Below are 24,798 nucleotides of genomic sequence, written 5' to 3'. Positions count from 1 at the left end.
TATTATGACTAATAAGTAAAAATATATTAGATTACTAAATTTTTTTTTAATATGTAATTTTTTAAAAAAGAAATTTACATGTGAGTCAAAAAAAAAAAAAAACTGATTGGAATGAATTTATATATCGTTTGGGTTATAAATCACAATCATAACCGTGAAACGACTAGCAGCTCATTGTCTTCTTGTTATCCCAAGTCCGACTCTCTGCCCTCACTCCCTGGCGTCTCAATCTCTTTGTTCTTTTCGCTAAATTCCAGTCTGAGTTACATCGATCGGCAAGGCGGCCACCCCCAGCAGCCATCCAGCGACTAGAATCACAAATCAAGCCGGCCAGGCAGCCACTGCGCGCGAATCTTTCTTTAGTAGCAAGGAATCGAGGCAATTTTTAGTGATGGCTTTGTAAGTACCCATTATGGTATTTTTTTCTTTTCACTTTCCTTCTCTCCCTACATCCCTCCCAAACACTTATCTGTCTGTAAACAACAAATTTTAATTTCCAGGGTTTATTTGTCTCTCAATTTCAGTTTGTAACTTTTAATGCCGTTTGAACCAACTTTCACGTGTGCTAACTACAAAGTAGTAGAACGATGACAAATATATATTTGTATGACTGAATGCTATGACTTTTTTTAAGATGATGCGAGCTGTAGAATGAACAATCCATTGGCAGCAATAGAGTTGACGAAAAAGCTGCTATCTGTAAAAGATAATCTGCCCTGCTGCTTAAATCGGTGAAATTTATCCAAAACCTAATTTGTGTTCTTCATTGAGTGACTTTTAGAGAGAAACCCAATTCTTATTTCTGTTTATTTTTTAAACCCATTTGTAGATTTGTTGAATGAGGTTTTGGGTAATTCTTGGTTGTTCATTTTGGCTGTGATTTTTGGGATTCTTGAGATCAGATTTGAGTTGAAAAAAGAAAAGGGAGATCAGGCTTGAGTTCTTGTTGTTGGTTGATCTTGATTGTCTGTTTCTTTTTTTTTTTTCAGAAATAATTCATTATCAGTTTGGTAAAAGATATTCTTCGAGTTCAATCAATATTCCATCCTCGGCAACATTTGGAAGTTGTATTTGGAAAATGGAGAACCAACACGATGACAATTGTTGTCTCTTCACTCCTTCCATCATCACCGTCACAGTCAGTATTGTTTTGATTGCAATTACCCGTGTTTTCTACATTCTATGTCAATCAGGCAAGCCCTTGCGTCCCTCAAAATCCCCAAAATCACTCAGCACTTTAATTGTTTTGGGATCAGGTAACTCGAACAAATTCTTTTAACTGTAATATTTTTCAGCTATGTTAATTAATTATTATTGCTGTCAATTATAGGAGGACACACCGCAGAGATGATTAATGTGTTGAATGTGCTGCTGCAAACAGATAGGTTTTGTCCTAGGTTTTATGTGGCTGCTGCTACTGATAATATGAGTTTACAAAAAGCTCATCTTTTGGAGGAAAATGTTTTTAATTTGGTAGGTTCATCAAATTATTCTCTTTTTAACTTTTCTCATTTCAGCTTTCTCGGTATAAAATGTGGAACTTAGGTCGAATTGAATTCTTGGCTTTATGAGTTAGGCTTAATGTTGCTTTTATCTTTTATTTTAATTGTGTGTGGTTTTAAAAGGAGAAAAGAATTGTGAATGGTATATTTTGGATTTTTACTAATTTGAAGTGGCTTTTGACTTGTTATTGCAGAATGGGGGTAAGGGAGGCTCTACTCAATTCCTGCAAATTTACAGAAGTAGGGAAGTTGGTCAGTCATACATAACCTCTGTTGGAACAACTTTCCTAGCTTTGGTTCATGCATTATGGCTAATGATTCGAATCAGACCTCAAGTGGTAAAATTTCTATTCTTTTTCTAGTCGTTTGTGTTACTAAAGAAATTCCTAAATTAAGTGCCACTGACATTCCTCAGGTTCTTTGCAATGGCCCTGGTACTTGTGTTCCTCTTTGTGTAATTGCATTCTTGTTCAAGGTATATGTCTTCTCTCTCAGCCCTTAGTCTTTGTGTTGTGTTTCTCTAATATTGTGTTGGAGTTAATTGCAATACCATATCCATTTGACCTGCAGATGGTGGGGGTTAGGTGGTCATCTGTTTTTTATGTTGAGAGCATAGCGAGAGTGAGGAAGCTCTCTTTAAGTGGTTTGCTTCTTTACAAGTTGCGGATAGCTGATCAGTTTTTTGTACAATGGCCACAACTACAGAGAAAATATCCACGAGCTCATTATGTTGGCTGTCTCATGTAGTTCATTGATTTTACCTGTTACATGAGTACATATTAAGCCTCCATGTGTTTGCACTGCAATCTACATTTTGAAGTTTTCTTTTGAGTGGTATTCAACCTGTAGTTCGTAGTCTCCAGCTTGAATTACATGTGAGAAGGAGATATATTTGTTTTATGGATGTCCATAACAGAGAGAGCAGGGGAGGGGAAGAGTGTTGCTTTTGTGAAGCTCTGATTGCATAGATATATAATACACATACATATACAAATTCATATGCGAGAGTGATGTAAGGTATGAACATGATTTGCCAGCATGTAAAGAGCATCTCTTCCCCGCTGTGCCATGAGCTGGTCATTTTACTGCCTAAATATCTCTTCGTCACCTGTTTGGTAAAATTCTAACGTTCTTTTGATGTACCTTTGTAGCACAATAATTGTTTGGAATATACATTTGCTAGCTGTTTGTCATGCCTTATTTATGAAATGGAGGAGATAGTGACTAGGAGATCAGAATTTGTTATAGGAATGAATGTTTGAGAATGGAGGACTCGAAAAAAGAAAATTGAGGAGCTTCTGGAATGTGCAAGGTATTGTGTAGATACAGGAGGATACAAGAGCCCAATCCAGCACTTCATGGTGCGCAGCTAAGAATAGATCAAAAGAGGCATATAAAAACAATCGGAGGTAGATTGATGGCTGTTTCTTTTTTCTTTGGTGGATACTGTTTATTGTGGGATTTTCCAGTTGGGAGCAGGAGCAAGGAATGAGGTTCGAAAAGCCTTGAAGTTGTGCTAGAGCTGCCATCTATATACTCGATGTGCCCTTGCTGGAGTACATTCTTTCCAATAGTATAGCTGCTGACAAAAACTGTATGCATCACCAGCTAGATACAACCAAGTGATCTTATGTTTTCAAGGGAAATGTTATGGACGGGGGAAGCTGCCCTGAGGCAGCTTTAGATGCAAGATGCATGTCGGATATTGCCATGTCATAAATAACCATGCGATTTGAGAGTTTGCGGTTGGGCAGCTGGACATCAGCCTACATTTAAGTCTTTTATAATTATATATTGTTATTGTTAAATAAACTAAAACTCCTCACCGTGCACAAGTTACTGTGAATATTATTTTTAGGCAATTTCTAACACTTGGTCTGCGTGGTTTGCACAATTTTCAATTTAGTTAATTAACTTTATATTTTTGTGGTTTTATACTCTGAAATATGTTTTGATTTGTTCTCTGGCTTACTTGATTTGTCATTAAATGTTTTAACACTTTATTTGTTATTAACTGTTTCAACATTAAATAAAAAATCAATTTTATGAATAGAGTTTGTATTTTTGTCAAAAATAAAATGAGAGATGAAGAAACAATTTTTCACAAAAGGAATGGGAAAGTTTTATTTGATTTTTAAGAGTGTGTATATATATATATATATATTTTTTTTTTTCATATTTTGTCACTTCTTTTAGGTTGTTTGTGCTGGTTTTAAATTTTATTTTCATCAAGTTTTAATTTGTGGAGGTTGAGTAAAGAAAAAGTTAAAAAAAAAAAGAAAGCTTTTCTGTTTCGATTATCAATAACTTCAATTTTAATGTTTATGAAAAATGAAGATGGTTTTTAAATACTAAAAAAGGTAGATTAATTCTCAAAACAAATTTCTGTTGGAAATGAGGTTTTCGAGGTCCATAGAATTTTTTTCCTTTTTTATGTTATCGGGTGAAAAATGATTGAAATTTGATTATTTAGAGGCTAAGATCTTGGACCTTGGTTTTTCAGTCATCAAAAACAAGTTTAGTGATCAAGAAAGGTTGTAGAGAAATAATATGTTATTTCTGTAGACTATTTCTCTAAACCTCATTGTTTATTGTTTGCTTTATGTTTTCTTTAAAAAAACTAGTTTGGGCTTTGAAGCCCGAACATATAGATTTGGATTTCAAGCTCAAACATGCATGCATTGCAAGCCCAAGCTCACAAGGCCATCCTTTGAGGCTTAAGTGCACCTTTGGTTGAATATTTAAGGAAAATTTTATGGTGCTTAAAGAGTAATAAATAACATTTTATTAGTTATTTTTTGGGTCTACCTTAAAGAAAATGACAAAATGACAAACACAAAAAGAAAAGAGAAAATACAACTCATGATCTAACAAAAAAAGTAAACTGTGTTATAGAACTAGGAAGATTCGAAGATGTTTGTTACTTGCAAAGTATTTGTGCTATCGCACTAAGGAGAGTAAATTCATTCCATCTTTAAAAGATTTGATTGGGGATAGCCTATCCATCCTTGATGTTAATACAATGTCTATCCGATCCTTGGAGAAATGTATAATCATATTAGAAAGAACATGTCAATCTCTTTTAAGGTAAACTACGTCATAGGACTAGGAAGATATTTGTTACTTTTAAAGTAAATGTATCATTGCACTAGAGAGAGTAAGTTCATCCCATCTTTGAAAAATTTGATAGGCAGAGCATATCCATCCCTATTATTGATGTAGTGTTTATTATATCATTGGAGAAAGGAGCGATAGTACTATTCGAGAACATGTTAATCCCTTCCAAGATAAACTATATCGTTGCACTAGGGAGACAATTATTACTTACAAAGTAAATGTACTATCACACTAGGAAGAATATGTTCATCATATCTTTGGAATTTTTGACCTTATAGTCGACGCTAATGATGAGATCCTGTTTTATCCAGTGAGCTTGAAAGTTGGATCTAGCTCAAGATAAAGTCATTAATTTTCTAATTTTGGCTATTTAACCCGCCCTTCTATGGTAAAAGCAGAAGTAGATTATTATTATTACTTGCAAAATGACTCCTTTTATTTATTTAGGAACTCTACGATGATTGAATTAGAATTGATTCAAGAAAAATCAATTATCCCTTTGACTAAGAGTTTTTCTATTAAGATAGAATTGCTATTGTTAAAGCATAGAGAAAAATTTTAATCTAACATGATCATCTTTATTTTCTTCTTTTATAGCCCTTTATGTTCTTCTCTTTCTTATAAGGGAAAGATTGACATGTCTCATAAGGATAAAATATATATGATCTACAATTCGATCTAGAGTCAACGCTTAGCTACATCCTGGGATAATGAGTTTGGCGACTCACTAGTTTTATAGGTGTCTAGGCTCAGCGTTTGTCTGCGTTTGTAGATGATAAGTCTCATAATTTGTTAAATTTACAGGTGTTTGGACTCAGCGCTTTGTTGCGTCCATAGATAATGAGTTTGGCTCAGCGTTTGTCTGCGTTTGTAGATGATGAGTCTCATAATTTGTTAAATTTACAGGTATTTGGACTCAGTGCTTTGTTGCGTCCATAGATAATGAGTTTAATAATTTACTAGATTGTGGATCTTAACCTCTTCATAATTAGTTCATTAGAGAGCAATTTCAAATTTCAAACAAACAAACAGACAAAAAGCAATAAACGCCGATCCATCAGAATATATTTTATTTTCAATTTGATTTCAAATATGAAGATTAACCATGTTTTTAAACAAAATTTTCTAACACGTAATGAGCTTGCAGAGCTAAGATTAAAAAACAGGTGGATTGATCATGCAATACCTTGAATGCAAGTAGAAAAAACATTGAGGTCATTCGGGATATCGCATAAACAAGGAGAAGTTTAGATAGGATAAGGGCACACACATTAAAGCACTGTTCAGCTATAAATGTTGGAAGGGTTGTCAATCAAGCACAAAATAAAACTCACCTCTGTGAACTTTGAGAAGCAAAATCAAATTCAAGGATAACAAAGTTTCAGTTCATCTTATGAATTTATACACTAGATCGTTCTCTCAAATATTCATGGGCCGAATTCCCATATCAGAAAACCATCTACTTTTTCCTAGTCCAAAAGCTATGTAGTTTATTGACTACGTACTTTCACTTTAGCACATCATATGGCCAATCTTTGTCCACATTCGAGCGGGAAGCCTTAATGAGAGAAGCGGAAGGTTCAAATTCTTAACAGAATGGACCAACTGGTCAGCAGGGATGGCTAAGCATTAATGATAATTCTTACACAGCACCAATTGCAGTTTTAAATTGCTATGAGAGGTCATCCACATCCACATCCACATGCAAATGCAATCCTGATAAGTGATTAGTCTCGTGAGATTCAGTGATAGATCTTTTAGTCCCTGCTACTCAATTAACATGTTACATTGTTTCCAGCAGATAGACCTAAACCAATTCATACTCAGCAATCCTTCCAATATGCTCGTATAATTTGATCATTCATGCTCTTTTACAGCACTCCTAGCTTAACTGTTTTACAGGTCTGCTACATGGTAGAAAACTACATTTTAGGACATGACAGAGGCACCCGAATTGTATGTAAACATGGAAATCTGTCACCGATCAACTTCCAGGCTCCCATAGATCGTAGACACCAGTTAGCTTTCCAGCATGAGAGCTTTAGAAACCTCATCGGCATTTCTTTTTTCATCCTTGCAATTGCGGTCGTCTAGATAGTGGTGATAGGCATAGGAAATGAAACCCCAGATAGCCAACACCATCGAAATTGCCTTCACACCACCCATTTTGTCATTGAATACGAACACAGCTAGGACTGGAACAATAGGCAATCCCAAAACACTTATGGCATTGGAAAACAAGGAAGAAACATGAAAAATCAATCCAACGCAGCCAATCGCGAAAAACTGCCAAGATATGGCAGTCCCAACTAAGTTCATCACATAGGAAACCTTTCCCATTTTATACCCATCCATTTCTCTTGTTAGACCCTTCCAGTCTCCACTAGCAAAAAGTCCAACTACAATAACAGAAGTCGCTACTATTTGTTGATAGATTATCATGTCGAGGACTACCTTAAATGTCTGCCTCTTTATAACCTTGTTGAAGCAGAGCTGTGTCAAAGAGAGCACCAGTCCGTACCCCGCGGAAGCAGCAACAGTGCATGTGAAACCAATAGCATATTTTGCTTTGGAGACTCCAGAAGTGCCGTCTGAAGACTCATTATTAAAGACAAGTAGGATAGAGGAGATGGTAAGGAGGACTAGAGAATTGATTATAAATGGTGTGAACTTCTGTGCATTGAGCAAAAAGGAGAAGACAGAATTGAAGGCCAACTGAGATGCACAGATGAGGGTGTAAGTGGACACAGGAAGGTACTGCAGTCCAATAGTGTATAGATAGCAGCCTGCTGCTACAAGCAGTCCAATCGATACGTAAATCAATAGAAGTGTTGTGACAGATGGTGATTTTATTTGGCTATCATTTGTGCTGGGTTTACTGGTAGTTGAGATGAGATAGAAGGGAATAAGAACCGGAAAGCCTGCAAGTTGGACTAGTGTTGCCATCCATTTACTGTTTCCACCTTTAACAAAGTACAATCTTCCCAAAAGCATAGCCACTGACTGTCCAACCAGGAGCAAGACTGTACAGATTGCTATGCCGATCCACCGCCTGTAGTTTCTTGTTTGTGGAGCCGTTGAGCACTGATCGGTGATACTTGTATATTGAGGTAAGTTTATTTGATCTTTAGCTTCTTGGTCTGATAATAAGAACAGATATCGGACAAGTCAGCTAGTGTACGAGAATACATGATTTTATTTGAAAATAATATATTTGAGCATGTCGGTATCCCCCAAGTTGGGCGCTTAAAAAACCAAAACCTTGTTGCAGGCCAAAAACATGATTCATAGGAACTTATTAAATAGATCTCCAAGACAAAGACCCTGAAAAGCCTCCTCCATGGAAAGAGAATTTACAACGACTACCTAGGAGACGAGCTTTCGCCGGCAGAATTTCACCTGGAGATTTGCAGGGAAAACCAGTATAGCTGCCTAGCTGTATAACAAAAAATGTAAAAGAATCCTACTCTCCTTTTGCTTTGCTATATCTCTCTTCGAAGAAATTTGATGCGTATTTCTTTCATCATAAATAACCAATGATTCCAGGGTGACTATGTACTCTTAATAGTACTACTGCTAAATGTAGGCTTATTGCAGATCTCATGACCTTTCCACCTCATTAATTCCCATATATACACTTGTGAAAGAAGTTAAAACAGAGGAACATTGATGAAATTGCGATATATATATATATATTCTCTTTGATAAAAAGTTCTACACATCAAGAATTAGAGAGAGCTGACTCACCCATGATGTGAAGTTGAACTTCCTGAGCTTCTCCCATGTCGAAGGTAGTGCAGAAGCCCCAAAAAGATGATGCTGAGAGAGAGAGGGGGGGGGGGGATTTCAAATGAAATGAAATGAAGATGCAGCATGCAAATGTATTTATGCCATTTAAATTAATCTTTGGTTGCTTTTGTTTTGATCGTAACAGTATATGGTAAATAAACCTGTCATCCCATGTTTTTCTTGGAATTAGTGACTTACAGAGACGAAAGTAGATGCAAGGTGCTCCTGCCTCTTTTTTTTTTTCTTAGGCATCCAAGTCAAGGATTGGCATGGCAGGCCCCATGATTGTATAATATATGCTTCTTTTATGGATTGATTGATAATCTCCGAATGGTGGATTCATGATCTGTAATGAGTCTGGATGCTCGACGGCCTTTCGTTTGCTTTCATTCATCTCAAAACAGAGTGGCTTTTACCCCCATAATATAGAAAAAAGATGAGGTTAATAATGCATTTTGAAGAACCTTTTTTTTTTTCTTCTAAGAACTTTTTTTTTTCTCTATTTTTTTTTTATTAAATAATCATCTCACTTAAAAGCTTAAGCTGTTAGTTAAAACCCTAAAATATAATTTATATTATTCTTTAACACACCCTTTCAAGTGAAAGGATTTTGAGCTTGAAACTTGCACAGGCCCACATTACCTTGTGTTTAATTTTTATCAAATAAATAAGGATGGTGAGCTTGTGCTTAATTTTTATCAAATAAATGAGGATGATGAGATTCGAACTCGTGACCGTTTGGTTATTAAGGCTTTGATACCATGTCAAAGAACCATCTCACCTAAAAGCTTAAGCTGTTAGGTAAGACCTTAGGATCGCATGTATGTATATATACATGATTTATATTATTTTCTAATATTTTTTAACAAAACTAAAAAAATATTTACATGGCATGTATGTATATATATATTTTTATTTCTCTAGAAAAGAAAAATTTAGGGAAAGATATTAAATGATGCATAGATAGCTGGATAAGGATATTTATTAATTTTTATTTTAATGTTTAAAATAAAAACCGGACATGGCTATATGAAGCTTTCAAAACTATAATTTTTTTTATTATTTTATTTTAACGTTGCTTCAAAATTCTATTATAAATTTTTATTAAATAAAGATCTTAAAAAATAAAATTTTAGCAAACGTGGTAGCTGAATAAAATAAAATATTAAAATTGCTAATAAAGAACTTGTCAAATTTAAAAAAATTTAACTAAATCTTAAAATAAATACTACAATTAAAATAAATAAATTAAAAATAATAAAATTTGTCTTCTACATTACTAAATAATTTGATTATGGGAGACACTCACAAACAAGCACGGGTTTGTTAACCTCCTCAAAAAATTATAAAATTGAGGGATAATTCTTGTCATATTATAAGGCAGGATTAAAGAATCAAAATTAGACTCTGACATGGGACACCGTTAAAGAAATTGAAACTATCATGAAGTCTATGAACCAATTAAATCACCCTTCATGGTTGATCATGACGTAAAGCTCTATCGACCCCATGAGAACAGCTAGCAGGTTCAATAAACAACACAAAATGCCATATCATTGTGCTCACTTTTAATGAGACAAAAATTATCCCATAAATATTACAACTATATCACATAATACTTCGATATATATATATATATAATTTTGATTCTTTAATTTTATATTTTAAAAAAAATAAAAAATTGCATTTCTATGTGATTTTTCTCATGTTTTTTGAATTTTTAACAATTTTTATATGTTTTCATAATTTTTAATATTAAATATTAATATTAGATGGCCTCTTACTCTCTTTTTCTTCTTCTTGTTTTTTTTTTTTTTTTAAAAAACTGGTAACTCGAATGTCCCAAGCAGTACTTTAATGCATAGTTATAAAATCTGAATTTGCTTAGTGGATTCATCCGAAACTCGGTCAAATTAAGAGCTAGATTGGTTTTAATTTTATTAAAAGACCGGTAGGTGTAATGACTTAGTCAACTCGGCAGGTTAACCTGCGACCCTAGCAAGATCTAATAAATTATGTCCCAATGGAATATAATTATTTTTCAAAACCATTTTTCTCACAGCTTCAACATGGCAACCTGCACTTATTTTTCCCACGTACGATATGTTCTTTTCTTCTTCTTTTCCTGTTTCAAATCCCTTTAAAATTCAAATTACATATTATCAGTGTTTTGCAAGGAAAAATGGTGCGATTTTAGATTAATGGAAAGCTTAGTAGTTTTTTTTTTTATATAGATTAATGTGGATGTTTAAATCAGTTTGTACGTACTACGGTTAATCTCATAAACTCTGAAATTAATTATTATATAAGCCTTCATTAATTATCATATAAATAATAAAAAACTCGAACTTAAAATTATAAAAGAAATAAATTTTTTAATTTCAAGTTTTTATCACTTATACACCATGTAAACGGCTATTCTTGCAAAACAAATGAAAAATAAATACATATAAACGGTCCACTTGTCTACTTTGGTAAGAAATTGAACTGAATATGACAAATAGAATTTGGAAATAAAATTGGAATATGGGTTTTGTTCTTTACCGAAGCAAGCCATGATATTCAGACACCAACTATTTGCGTAAAAGTTGGAGTTCTGACAAGATTTACCTCGAGTATTTGTCAGATTAATTTAACGCGCTAGAAGACACGAAGACAGCCAATTAAGAAGACCCACAGGAGAGATGGGTTATGTCATGATGCTTCTGTATTGATGTTAGCTGCTGATGGGACTCACGAACCTTTCTAGTTTTTTTTTTTTTAAAATGAAAGAATGCGAGATAAAATTTAATATTTTATTTTATTTTAAATGAAAGAATGCGAGATAAAATTTAATATATATATTTTTTTTTAAATAACCGATATAACAGATAAACAGCCCCTGTGACAATTCAAACTATACAATTTAAGATAAATATTTCTGTTTATTTTTGTATTATAAAAATATTTTTAACAAAATTTAAATTTTTATTTTTATTTTAAATTAATATTTTTTTAGTGTTTTAAATTATTTTGATAAATTTATTTAAAATAAAAAAATATTATTTTAATATATTTTTAAATAAAAATATATTTTATAAAACCACTACCATCACACCCTAAACAGTCATTGTTAAGCCTTAATAATTGAACACTGGAAGAGAAGCATTCACATGCATGGATGCAGCATGTAAGCACTACATGCAAACTATACTTTGTCAGGTTGTTTGTTGCCGAAAATGAGTTTCCAGTCTCCATGCTGACAGACAGGCCTGAGGATGCGATTATTTTGGAAATGGTCCTCTATGATAGGAAATGATCGCCTTCTACTACTACCTATGACCAAATCACCTGCTTGTTTTGTTCAACCTTCAAGTAAGGATGATTATTTTTAATTTAATTTAGTTTTTATATAAAATATTTAATTTAATTAAAATTATTATTTTTAAAAATTTAAAATTAAAATCAAACTAAAATTAATTTAAATTGATTGATTTCAGTTCAATTCAATTTAGTTTTTATTGTTCAAAAACCAATAAAATTAAAAAACAAATCCCATTTCTGCTGTTCAATAATTTGCTTCAATTTACATGATCACGATATGATTGAATTCCATTTATAAGACAAGCAAAACAAGGTCATGGATTACAACATAATGAAAAAAAGCAAAAACCCACAAAATATTAAGAAAAATAAAAACTAGAGTAAATGCTTCTTTTTTTCACTCTAGTTTTTATTTTTGAAAAAGAAGCATATTGACATATCCTAGATGTAGTTTAACTTAAATGAAGTAAAAAGTACAGTTTATGAATTTGTTACAATTTACAACTCCGAAAAGAAATTAGCCTCAAAACATGAAATTTTGATGGGAGCAAGAAACAGCCAGGCTTGGAAAAACAGGATCAAGATCTGATATCGAACAAGCACGTAGGTGTCGCTAATAAGATGGTTGGTAACTCATTGAGCTTCGTTTTGGTGATTTTAGTTAATAAAGGTGCTAGACATGTATATGAAATGGATCATTTAAAATTGATCTTTTCAACTATGGTCAAGAGGCTTTTAACATGCTACAGGGAAAGGCTTTTAACATGCTACAGGGAGAAAAGAATGTGAGTGATGGATAAGATAATGTAGAGAGGTGGAGAGAAAGGTGGGGTGGCTGCGAGTATTGCTTTAAGGTTTAGATTAGTGATTATTTATATTATTTTTTTATAGATATTTTTAAGAGTTATTTGGTTTTTTCTGATTCAATCAGTTTTAAATATTTAAAATTAAAATCAAACCAAACTATAAATTGTTTTGAATTTTTCAATCGGTTAATTTTTTTTTTGATTTGGTTTTTTTAATTTTTTACTCAACCTTACATTCAGGCCAAAATTAATAGTCCCGCTGTGGATGCATGCACGCATGCTTTTAATTTGATTTGAAAGAAGAAGAAGAAAAATAATACCCACCCGGCCACTTGTTGATCTGTTGTGTCCCATCGTCGACGAATCCAAGGAGTCAAGTATGCTTAGTTAGGCAGCCAGTTTTGGTATATTTTTTATTTAAAAATATACTAAAATAATGTTTTTTTCATATTAATACATTAAAATTATTTTAAAATATAAAAAAATAATTTAAAAATATATAAAATTTTTACAAAAAAACATAAAAAAATAATTTAAAAATATATAAAAATTTTACAAAGAAAACTTTCCAACCAACCGCAAAACCAAACAGTTCACATCATCATATTTTCACAGCCAAACTGTTTTTTTTCCCCCAATAAATAATGTTTATCATATTGTTCTAAATGCAGAGACAATGTTTTTTAAGGTAAACAAATGCAGAAACATGTTGAAGTTAATTCTCGACTTCACTCTAGATTACTACATCAAGGTAAACGTGGGTTTCGTTCTCTTATTTCTCGCTGCGAGCCTCAATAATTGAGGATAAGAGAAGATCACCGCTGCTGACAATATTATTATTTTTTTCTTTCCCTCTTTTTTTCATGAAAAGATAGTATTATAAAAATTATTTAGTAGGTGTTTTAATAATAAGATCTTAAAACTAAAAAATTTGCTTCTCCTGTAGTTTTACGTTTGAATTCTGTAATGGTTAATATAATAATTAACAAATACTTACGGGATTATTAATTTTATAACTTATTGAATTAACTAAGATGTATATAAAATAATCTGAATATTCATATTAATAAAAAAAATAACATTATACATGCTAGTTGCAAACTACATCTTTGCAAGATGAAATAATTCAATAACTCCCTTTCTTATTCTCTAATCTAATTCATGATATATATATATATATATATATATATATATATTTTAATTTTTAGTTGGTTTTCCTGTAAAGATATTTTCAAGCCAGCTAGTGAATTAATTTATTAATTGAAACTAAATTCCGCGTCGGCTTTAGACTAGTCCCGGAAAAGCTATCCTTTTTTTAATTGATTAAGGTTGGCTCATTGTCAAAGCAAAAGGTCATATGTACAAATTAAATGAATTTGTTGGCAAGAGTACAGTGAAGTGATAGCGTTGAAATTAAAACTGATTGTGATTGAGAATAATTATACCGTACAAGAGTAGATTAATTAATAAAAGAGTTGGTCTATGTACTGTATTTCATTTTGTATTTTAACAATTAATAATAAAGAACCCGTATTCAACACGAGGATGTTGTTCGATATTTAGTGGCTTTTACCTTTTACATAGAACCACACGTTTAGTTTTAGGTATAAATTAAACTAGTCATCCTCATGTGTTTTATGATGGATTATATTGGATTTCTCACTCTTAAATTGTTTTTTATTTATTATTTTATCTACATTTAGAGAAAAATTAGCAAAAAAATCCTAGAACTATGATTTGCTTGCAATTTGCAATGTTGATGTATAATATTAATAGATAAAGTGATCAATTCGTATGTAACTGTAAAAAATTTTACATAGACAATGATATGCAAAAGTTCAAGAAAACTTAACACGCACCATTTTATTTTCTAATTTTGGTAGCTAATGTCTATGCGAATTAAAATAAAAATAAAAATATTTTGGTAGCTAATGTCTATGCGAATTAAAAAAAAAAAAAGATAATTATTTCTGATTTAAAATACTAAAATGATTGGAGGCTTCATTTTCAAGAACCAAATCATGGAAGAGAGTCCATCAATTTAAGATCCTCAATGATCACGTACTTACATGTGAGTTGGGAAAAATAAATGATTGAATGTTTTCTTCTCCTAATTAATTCCTTACCACTTGATTATTGCAGTTGCGCTACTAACTCATTTGTTAAATGCTTAATATTTTTTACTATCAACAATGCACCCCCAGTCAAGCAAAATGACACCGTTTTGCAAAACAAATATTTAAACAATTTTTTTATATATAAAAAAAACACAAAATAACATAGTTTTGATGGATTTATTTTTAACATCTATTTTTGAACGGTTCATAGCCCCTAGGAACACACAAGCCCGCTTTTGTTCTTCTTCTTTTTTTTTTAATTTAATCTTTAAAAAATTTTTTAAATTTTATTGATTTTTTTTAAAAGATTAACTCTTTCATAATCTAGATAATGTCTAATACAATGTATATAAACCATGAAAACATTTTATTCTTACCATAAACTTAATTCTATTATAAAATTAAATCAAATTATGAGAAATATAATAAAGTATTTTATTTGGATTTGGGACTAAATAAAAAGCTTAGGAGATTATAAAATTCTCTCTCTCTCCCTCTTTTTTTGGGTTTAACAATAAAGATGTCATTAGATAAAGATCCATATTAATGAAGACTAATTTTTTTCTTAAACAATGTCAGTATACGGTATACATGGATGAATTTAATATATTTGTTTTAAAGTACCATTATTAAGTTATGAATCCAAGAAATCAATCAAGAAAGCGAATCTTATGAGCCACCATGTATGCCAACCTCCTGAAGCTATAAAATTCATTAATATTCTTTGTTTTTAAAATTGTTTAAAATAACCAAGCAATTGAAAAATCTAAGAAAACTAAGAAAATCAAAAAGAAAAAAACCAAGAAAATTGAACAAGAAAAAGGAAAAACATATTAAAAATAAATAAATAAATTCAGTTTAATTTTAAAAATCTAAAACTAATTGAATTAGACCAATTTAACTAATACTGATTGAACCAAATATAGAAAAAAGATATAAAATGAAGATTTTATTAAAACCCTAGATCATTACCAGTAAACGCAACATCACCTATACCTCCTTACCCCTGCTCTTTGAGGGTTTTTTTTGTTTTGATAAAAGACTTGAGTTGTAGGAAACATGAAGCTTAAAGAGTTAACTCTCTCATCAAATACAAATGATTAATGATGATGTTATAGTTATCCAACAAATCTTTCACACTCTTTCACTCAAATAAAAAATACAACACATAGATCTATTAAAAGTACATTAGAATATATAGAGACAACTCCCCTATTAAGTGCAAATGTTTAATGATGATGTTGTAACTATCCGACAATAGCTTTACACTCTTCCACTTCTTTAACAAGGAATACAACACGTAGCTTTATTACATTTACTAGAATACATATAAACAACTACAATACCTTAAAGGAACATGATGGAACTACATGTAAGAAAGAAACGAGAACAATTATGCTTTAACTGTCTAAAAGATTTGTAATTGCTATAAAGAGCACTCTTTAAAAAGTCTTATTCACAATACCATTATTTTCTTCTAAATCTCACTCACATGCTCCTTATTAAAAAAAATCAAGATGTGAGATGAGATCAATAACTGCACGAGCTTTGTACACCACTCCTACCATGTGAGAGACTCTCAACTTTATCATCAAGTGCTACACACTTATTTATCCAAATACTATCTTTGTGAAGGCCAACCCAGACAACTATAATAATTTTAAAAATACTAAAAAGAACATACAAAATACGAAAAGCATTCTAAATTTTATAATGTAAAAGAATGATGCCAAATGCAAAATCTTTCTAGTAGCATTACATAGATTTACTCGGGTGTGGTATCATGACTTTTAATTTAGCTCCATACTTGGCCTTTTTAATCTATATGTTATGTTAAGCTCACCTTTTGTTTTGTTATAAGCATGCTAGCTAAAAAAAATACTATTTAGTTCTTTACCATCATATAACAGGAAAAAGAGAGCACTATAACATATCTCTAAAGTTTTAACAAAAAGAACACTACTTTGTTCTTCGCCATCACATAACAAGAAAAAGAGAGTAGTATAGCACTTCAGGGTCGTGCCCTAGCGGTCCTAGTAGGGCTTGCAGGGTGTTTAGTAGGTCCGAGAATTAGTCGTGTTACTTGTAAGCTGACCCGGATACTTCGGGTTATCAAAAAAAAAAAAAAAGAAGAAGAAGAGAGTAGTATAGAATATCCCTAAAGGTTTAACAAGGAAATGCTCAATATAGAGAACTTTTCTCAAAGTAAAATAGAAAATAAGGAACCATATTTAAGTAGAATAAACAAACACGACTAGATATTTTTGTTTCCATATAATAGAATCTCATTAATGCTATATATATCCTACCAAGACATTCAAAAAAAGAAGAAGCATAAATGGATCCATTCATGATTACCTGACTTTCTCTAAGTTCATAACCACACATTTTACTACTACATATATTAAGGTATAGGCTGTCATTGAGGAAAATGATTTTTTATAATATACAGTACTTTTAAAAAGTAGCATGAACATAAAAAAACCTAACAAATTATGTTATTTTTACCATTATAATAGTCATGAGGAATGGCATATCCTAAAAAAAAAAAAAATAAAAAGTTTGATTTTAAAAAAATATCTCTTATGATTTATAAGGAAACAAATGCAACCCTAACTAGGAAAATATCCCTATAATGCTTTACTCGAGATTCAAATACTTTTAAAAATTATTTGTCCACTATCTTTTGAACTTAACAAATAAAAACAGTAGTATTTTTCTATTTCTCTATTGAATTCTTCATGTATCAAATAAAATATTTATAGGAAGATTTCCATTGAATTATCCAAGCCTTTAAACATGTTTCCTTTTCTCTAATCATGCAAGATCTTCATGTCTCCAAACAAATTCTTCATATCTTCATATCTTTGTGCAACATCTCCCTATACAATTCTTTAACACTTATTTCATGATCACAAAGCATCATTGACTTTCTAAATAATAAATAATAATGTTTTTTATTCTAAGAGAAATAGACAAACTGATCAAACTATCATATCTCTTGCAAGCACATTAACAAAATCATAAGAAGGTAACATGACATGCATATTCTTCTCTCCCTCTTATACTGGTTAAGGCTTTGAAACATGATTGTTTAAAAGATCGTAAAAAATAATGGAGCATAAAAAATATAAACAAACAGCTTTGGGCTAGCCCAAACAACTAACTATTTAGGTTAGACAGATAAGTTGTACTCTTTCTTATATTTCTTCCTTCTCCCTTTCCCAATGCCTATCCCTCTCTCCCTATCTCTATCTATACATCTCCTTTCTCTCACACATACCTTTTCTTCCTCATATATTTTCTCCTTTCTATAATATTCATATTCTCTATCATACGCATGTTTTTTTTTTTACACACTTTCTCCTCTCTCTCTATTTACCCTCCCACAATGCACATACCTTAATATATTTATTCCTAAGATATTAGTGTTAAACTATGCATATAAAATTTTCAATCCATGGCTAGCATTAACCTTTCTATAAATAGTAACACTAATATATTCTATAAAGTGTCTGCATTAATACTCTCTATAAGGCGAGCAATAACATCTACCACTCCATTCTCTACATGCTTGTGACTTTATACAATGAGGTACACTACTCTCCATGCTTTAGAGTTAAGTTTACGTGATCCAGGTATATAAATACCTTGTTCACTAGGTAAGAAATCACATATCATTTAAGTAGAATTTAAACATTAAACAAGTTTTAGATAGAAACATATAATATTCACATACACAAACTCCCTACAACTTTAATTTATTTTATATTCATTTATATTACTTTTCCTTTATATTAATTTAAGTATCAAAGGATCTTGTTCCAACAAGGAACTTATGTTTTGGGAAACAACAACTCTAACAAGATCACCATAGTCTAAGATGCAACTCTTAATAAAATCCAATACAACTTGAAATGCTCGTGACTTCATCCGAGAAAATCACAAAAAATAAAAATAAAAACACATTTTTATCATTGAAAGTTTGATTGAAAATTATTTGGCCATTTAGTCACAACTTTTGTTAACTCTTTTATTGTTTTTAACTGATTTGTGACCATATAACAAGTAGCAAATTATTCAATCATAAAATTCAATAAGGAATGTTTTTTTTTTCTTTTTTGAGTTTATTTTTCATTTGTGACATTTTACAAATTTATCACAAATTATGTAATTTTTTTTAAAAAACCAACTTTCCTCGTTTTTTCTTCTATCAAATTAATTTTGGTGAAAAATTACTAAATGAACGGGAGGATCGTCGTTTTTTATCCTAATTGAATACATTAATTTTGGTGACATAATGTCTTATGGAAGAAGAGGTTAGAATTTAATCAAATTTATATCATGAAAAGAAATGTACATGTATTTACATCTTTACATTTGCATTATTATATTCTTAAATTGCATTCCGTTCATTTCTGAAAAAAAAAGAGAGAGAATAACAGCTATTTAATAGGATTGCAATTTATGCAATAAACTTGTCTAATAAGTTATTTTTTTTCAATATAATTTTTCTATTACTGTAAATACATATATTTGTTCACCGTTCTACAACAATTACTCAATCCAATGAATACATGAACCATGCATATGCGTTAATTTATTTTTTTAACCAAGCCATTTCATATATATATATATATATATATATATGATGAAGTCATGGTACATTAAATGCCACAAATACAATAACCCTATTTGGCCTTTAATTATTTTCTTGTCATGTGGTGTTTTATTTTTTTACCCTTGGAGAAAATGTTTTACTCGAAATTAAATCCATTTGTTAGATTTTAAAACATTGTTACCATGTACTTCAATTAATTTTTTTTTTATATTTAATTGTAAATTATAAAATGACCGCGAGCAATATGCTAGATCTGCCATATCTTTATCAGTTTAAATAAAACTACAAGCAGTATGCAAATAATTTTGTACCTTAAACGACACCATTCCTGGCCTCTTAAGGTTGTTTTAGGTTAAAATCTCTTTTTTGTATGTGAGAGAGAGAGAGAGAGAGAGAGCAGTATCCCTTGAAGATAAGATATTTAATTTCAGTAGAAACTCCATTAACATTTCTTGAATGCAAGACAAGACAAGACATCTTTTGGACTGGTTGGCATACAGTTTCAAATATCATTGATTGCAAGACGAGATATGTATTGTTGGCGTGGTGTTAAAATGAATAAAGAAAAAAATAATTTATATCGCACATTAGAGAAAACAATTTCCTGAATGTTTATAAATATGAATTTTTATTGTGTATTATATCAAGTGAAAATCCATAATGAATGAACTATCTTTTAATGGGTTCTTAATGATATAATATGGATATTTATATGGTAATGAGATTAATTTTTTTAATTTTTTTAATTTCTGTAATTAATTTTAACTTTTGTAATTATTAAAATAAAATTAAATAGCAGCTATTTAGTTTAATTCAAAATATAATTCTCTTATTAATAACCATATTATATAGTTTTATAATAACATTTCAAAGTTTATATAAACCTATTACAGATAAAAAATTATTAATATTTATAAAAATCATATTCTTTCCTTTGTCTTTTCTTTTTATTATTTTAAAGGTTTAAAGATTTTAATTGTATTTTAAAAATGTTATCTCTCTATATGATAAACAAACATCTAAACCATCTTTTTATTTGTTTTCTTACCTAAGTTTACTAACATATATGTATATAATGTCACTAGAACCTACATTTCTTCCATGCCTCTTATTTATTAATTAACAATCCACTATGCTAATTTTCAATATTATTATTATTATAAAATACATTATGTTACTTTCATTAATCTGCCGTACACTTAAAAGTATTAGTTGAAGTATGCACAATTAATAAGTTGATTCAAAAACTTATATTAATAAAAAAGAAAAAAAAAAGAAAGTAAAATCCAAACATCTTATTTTAACTTATTTCTACCACTTTCAACCATCTACGACACAGTTCAATTGGTCGGGCATAGCTGCAACTAAAACAAGTGCAAGTCCTAGGATGAATCATTTCATGTACTCATGTGGTTGGTTTCATACAAGAATGCTTTGTCCTTGGCGGAATTGGGTAATGGAAGGGCTAACACGTCGCAGCCTGTTTAAAGTGTATTTGATGTTTTAGAAGGTTTTGCTTTTATTGTTTGAGAAAATAAATTTTAAAAAAGTTATAAATTATAGTTTTTTAATTAAAATTTATAAAAAATATATTCATGTAAAGTTATAGTATGTATTAATTAATCAAACACTTTTAAAACTGTAATTAGAGTAAAACATGGTTTCAACCGCACTACATCACATCCCCTAACGGACATACTCTTAATACAAGGTTTGGTTTGGTTTGGTTTGCAGTAGAATTGGATATATAGGGGTTGAAATAACCAAAAATCTATAGTATGAGGGCTAAAGTGATTGTCAATCCTGTTGATAGAAGAAACAGCATCCAAGGAGTGTAAATTCAATTATGAATTGACAATCACTCTTGGAGGATTATCATTAAAAAAAATTCAATTCTTCCAATTATTTATTAACCCCGTCAATCTGAGATAGAGGAATTTCCTTCATTGTATATGAAACATAAGTGTGCATGGAAATTCAAATCCTCATCCAGTGATTAGCATTTCAGTAGCAGCGGCATTGCTATTTTGTTTCTTGAGCTTGCAGTCATCAAGATAGTGCTGATAGACATATGAAAGAAAGCCCCATATAGCCAACACCATGGCAATAGCCTTGATAACATCCATTTTGTCACCAAAACAGAAAACGGCCAGCACAGGAACTACAGGCAAACCGAAAGTACTGATGACATTGGAGAAGACTGAGGACACCTCGAAAATCAATCCTACACAACCAATAGAGAAAAGCTGCCAGGATATTGCTGTCCAAATTAAAGTCATGCAGTAGGATACTTCTCCAAGTTTAAAACCTTCCATCTCTTTCCCTAAACCTTTCCATTCTCCGCTAGCAAAAAGTCCCACTAGGACAGCAATGGTAGAAGCTAGTGATGGATAGACTGTCATATCCAAAACCACCTTGAAGGTTTCCTGCTTTAGAACCTTCTTAAAGGCATATTGGGTTAAAGAAAGCAGCAATCCATATCCAGCAGAAGCACCAATAGTGCATATAAATCCGAATGCGTACTTTCTTTTGTAGACTTGTTTAGATTGTGCGGAGTCGTCTTGGAATACAAGGAGGATGGAGGAGATGGTGAGAAGTACTAAAGAATTCACTATGAAAGGGGTGAGCTTAAGGGAGTTGAGGAAGAAAGAGAATAAAGCATTGAAACCCAATTGGGATGCACAAATAAGAGAATAAGTAGACACTGGAAGGTATTTGAGACCAAGTGAATGCAACATACTAACTATGGCTATAAATATGCCACAAGAAATGTAAATTGAAGCAAGGACTAAATTAGAAGGCAAGCTTGTTTCGAAGTTGCTTGTGGAAGGACTTTTTGGTTGTGACAAGTAGAAGGGAAGGAGAATGGGAAATCCTGCAGGCTGCACAAGTGCTCCCATCCAGCTACTATTCCCACCCTTTTCGAAATATAATCTTCCCAAGAGAACGGCCACTGACTGGCCAGCAAGAAGAAGAAATGAATAGATGGCCATTAGGAGCCACCACTTGGATTTTCTCTTTTGAGGTATTGTTGGCTGGCTGGTCTCATTTTCATGCCTAGGTGGGCTTGCCTCTCCGGCTTCTTTCCCTGGAAAGGATGCATAAATGTAGAGTAATTCGGTATATTTACGTTCTAGTCTGCTAGTAAATTGGTTTAGTACAGAGCATAATCAATTATAAACTCATCATCCAATAATGAGCCACTTGAGTTTCTAATATCCTGAGGAATCCATGAGTATGTGGAGTACACAAACCAGTATTTGAAGCTGTTTTCTTCCACTTCAGTTTGCTCTTTCAGACTGAAAAGCATAGATTGCACGTATATATGCTTGGAATGAATTGGAAATGGTACGAAATTGCCCTTCCTGTATATCAAATTTTCGAATGTACTAGAGATAATAACATCTCAAGAAATGAAAATCTTATATATGGAATCCTAAATATCAAACCATTTCCAATCTAAAAAAAAATTATTCAAATAATATATCCTAGCTATCTTTAGGTGATGAGAGATGAAGATAAAAACTATGTCTAATAACCTTTCGTACTGAATTCATACAAGCAATCAGCAGTGTTTCTTTCTGTAAAGTTTAGGACTGGAAGGAAGGAGAATACCAGTCAGGTAAAAGATTGCTTACCCATGACTTGAAGCTGCACTTCCTGAGCATCTCCCATGACAAAACTAAATCCCCAATTGAGCAAGCTAAGAAGAAAGGCTTCTTGAGATTTAAAGCGAGAGGAGTTCTCATTTTTTTCGTCGATAATAAGGATATACAATAAAAAATAAAAATATTTTCGAGCCTATGTAAATTTGTATTTTTGTTGCTTGTCGTTGATGCTACTAGGCAGTTTAAGCAGAGTATTGTTAAAACCTCTGTTTCAGAGGTGATTCCAGTCTGCCGGCAAGTGTCGATAATTGCGTAGATGATAAAAATAACAATACTCCTGCTGCTGCTGCTGCTATACGTGGAACTACGTAACTACACAGGATTAGGGTGCTTCATTTGTGTCACAGGAAAATAAATAAGAATGTGTCGTTCAGATAGCATCCAAGTCGAGGAAGAGTTGTTTTATATATAAAAGTAATTGTATTAAAAATAATAATAAAAAAAAGTGTAAAAGTATGATGGATATATTTCAAGAAGTACACAGGCTTGTTACTCGGTCAAAATTATCAAAAGCATCCCCCAAAAAAAAAAAAAAGGCAAAAGCTAAATGAATCTCAAGAGTGTGAAAGTAAATTGCCAAGATAAACAGCTGCTTAACTATTCGATCAGTTGTTTAAATAGAAACCCAGGAAATAAAAAACCCAGGAAACGATTGACTGATTCCTGAAAATCACAAAACGAGTTGATCAATTCTAAAAAGCAGTACAAGAACTCAGAAAGCAATAAGAGCAATGACACCTCATGACTATAGGAAGCGCAAATGAACTTGAGTGCAGCTGAAAGATGATACTTGATTCTAGCTTAACCAACCAAGACCAAACCAGCTCAAAAATCTCATCTCAAACATTCTGATGAGATTCATAAAACCGATGAAAAACTAACTTATTTCTCTCGTATCAAATAAAGTAAATTATTATGGTTGAGAGGACTAATTCAACAAGATGTATGGACTCTTGTTTTTCAAGTGTGTGTATGTCTATTGAAGCAGAGGTCGCTATGTCTTAAAAGACCAACTCAGAAGGATCTTGCTCGTTATAATACCCTAAATTATAGCGAAAAAAAGGCATCGACAAAACTCAACTTGCGACCCATAAAAAATATTGATTAATATTTAAGAATGTATTTTTATCAGGGTTTTATATCATCATTTTACACTTAAAGTATCAATAACTCCTCAGCTAGAGCATATTTTATAATATCATGTCTAATACTATAAGATACCTTTAATTTATGGTAAATGTTCATCTTAAATGCAAGCCTATCATATAATTGATGTGTTTAACTTCTGAAATTTGAAAGACAAGGAGAGAGTCAAGCTTAAAAAAAAAAAATACTGGTTCGGTTCAAACTGAAACATTGTTCGGTCATTGGATCATAACTAGAGCTATAGAACTTGGATTTAGGTCTGCTCTATATGGATGGAAAGCTAAGACATATGCTCATAGGAGTCTAAGACTCAAAAAGTCTGTTTTCAAGTTCAAATTGTAGTAACAACGGAGAAGTTCGAATTTGTCTTTTAGCTCAGACACTATTCAGTATTCAAACTATATCTCGAGTTCTAAAAGTCCAAATGACCTCATTTTTTTTTGTTAGAAAGCTGAGATAATTTCTTAGAACTTTTATATGGACAGTCTGTTCAAATTCTAATGCTAGCAATGATGTTTTGATCAGATAAGAAGATAAGGATTGACACCAAGTCAAGATGTGGCCACCCACTCAACAATTAATCAATAAATCAATAGTTTCAAATTTTGGCTTATAAAAGGAGACATTTGCCATGCATTTAGGTATCTTCGTTTTCAGATCAAGATCATATTTTTGCTCTTTTTCTTTATATTTTTGTAATGCTTAAGTTTTGCTTTTATTAATATCTTG

The 24,798-nt window shown here is 31.4% G+C and overlaps 3 protein-coding genes across 9 annotated transcripts; 1 reads left to right on the top strand and 2 right to left on the bottom strand.

Annotated features, from left to right (window-relative positions):
* Nucleotides 1-329: 329 nt before the first annotated feature.
* LOC105113164 (UDP-N-acetylglucosamine transferase subunit ALG14-like protein) lies at nt 330-2,620 on the top strand. Of its 4 annotated transcripts, none has more exons than XM_011009209.1 (6): nt 330-399; nt 990-1,256; nt 1,331-1,473; nt 1,697-1,840; nt 1,918-1,977; nt 2,073-2,620. In XM_011009209.1, exons 2-6 carry the CDS (start codon nt 1,079-1,081, stop codon nt 2,247-2,249), a joined length of 702 nt encoding a protein of 233 aa, XP_011007511.1. In that variant the 5' UTR covers nt 330-399; nt 990-1,078; the 3' UTR covers nt 2,250-2,620. The 4 variants fall into 4 exon arrangements, with proteins under 4 accessions (XP_011007511.1, XP_011007510.1, XP_011007513.1 ...); XM_011009208.1 differs by having other exon boundaries at nt 330-415; nt 1,007-1,256; XM_011009211.1 differs by having other exon boundaries at nt 331-399; nt 1,007-1,256.
* A 3,338-nt stretch (nt 2,621-5,958) lies between these two features.
* On the bottom strand, nt 5,959-19,646 carry LOC105113163 (probable purine permease 10). Of its 3 annotated transcripts, none has more exons than XM_011009205.1 (3): nt 19,630-19,646; nt 8,367-8,452; nt 5,959-7,759 (listed from the first exon to the last, which is right to left on the bottom strand). In XM_011009205.1, the coding sequence occupies exons 2-3, from the start codon at nt 8,401-8,403 to the stop codon at nt 6,639-6,641; spliced, it is 1,158 nt and encodes a 385-aa protein (XP_011007507.1). In that variant the 5' UTR covers nt 8,404-8,452; nt 19,630-19,646; the 3' UTR covers nt 5,959-6,638. The 3 variants fall into 3 exon arrangements, with proteins under 3 accessions (XP_011007507.1, XP_011007509.1, XP_011007508.1); XM_011009207.1 differs by having other exon boundaries at nt 8,367-8,444; nt 19,631-19,646; XM_011009206.1 differs by having other exon boundaries at nt 8,367-8,453; nt 19,635-19,646.
* Nucleotides 19,647-21,034: 1,388 nt separating this feature from the next.
* Nucleotides 21,035-23,777, bottom strand: LOC105113162 (probable purine permease 9). 2 transcript variants are annotated; one of them, XM_011009204.1, is made up of 2 exons: nt 23,662-23,777; nt 21,035-22,343 (listed from the first exon to the last, which is right to left on the bottom strand). In XM_011009204.1, exon 2 carries the CDS (start codon nt 22,246-22,248, stop codon nt 21,241-21,243), a length of 1,008 nt encoding a protein of 335 aa, XP_011007506.1. In that variant the 5' UTR covers nt 22,249-22,343; nt 23,662-23,777; the 3' UTR covers nt 21,035-21,240. The 2 variants fall into 2 exon arrangements, with proteins under 2 accessions (XP_011007506.1, XP_011007505.1); XM_011009203.1 differs by lacking the exon at nt 23,662-23,777 and adding an exon at nt 22,894-23,297.
* Nucleotides 23,778-24,798: the final 1,021 nt, after the last annotated feature.

Source organism: Populus euphratica, unplaced genomic scaffold (assembly GCF_000495115.2).
Source record: "Populus euphratica unplaced genomic scaffold, PopEup_1.0 scaffold395.1, whole genome shotgun sequence".
NCBI classification, from domain to species: Eukaryota; Viridiplantae; Streptophyta; class Magnoliopsida; order Malpighiales; family Salicaceae; genus Populus; species Populus euphratica.
This window is presented reverse-complemented; position numbering and strand designations above follow the sequence as displayed.

Bases quoted from the DNA above. Each gene is read 5' to 3' on its own strand.
- LOC105113164 (XM_011009208.1), top strand. The intron at 1,841-1,917 runs GTAAAATTTCTA...GACATTCCTCAG, and splicing joins TTCGAATCAGACCTCAAGTG to GTTCTTTGCAATGGCCCTGG. The intron at 1,978-2,072 runs GTATATGTCTTC...TTTGACCTGCAG, and splicing joins TAATTGCATTCTTGTTCAAG to ATGGTGGGGGTTAGGTGGTC.
- LOC105113162 (XM_011009203.1), bottom strand. From the start codon at position 22,930: ATGGGAGATGCTCAGGAAGTGCAGCTTCAAGTCATGG. The intron at 22,344-22,893 runs GTAAGCAATCTT...CATCCTTTCCAG, and splicing joins AGTGCAGCTTCAAGTCATGG to GGAAAGAAGCCGGAGAGGCA.
- LOC105113163 (XM_011009205.1), bottom strand. From the start codon at position 8,403: ATGGGAGAAGCTCAGGAAGTTCAACTTCACATCATGG. The intron at 7,760-8,366 runs GTGAGTCAGCTC...TCTTATTATCAG, and splicing joins AGTTCAACTTCACATCATGG to ACCAAGAAGCTAAAGATCAA.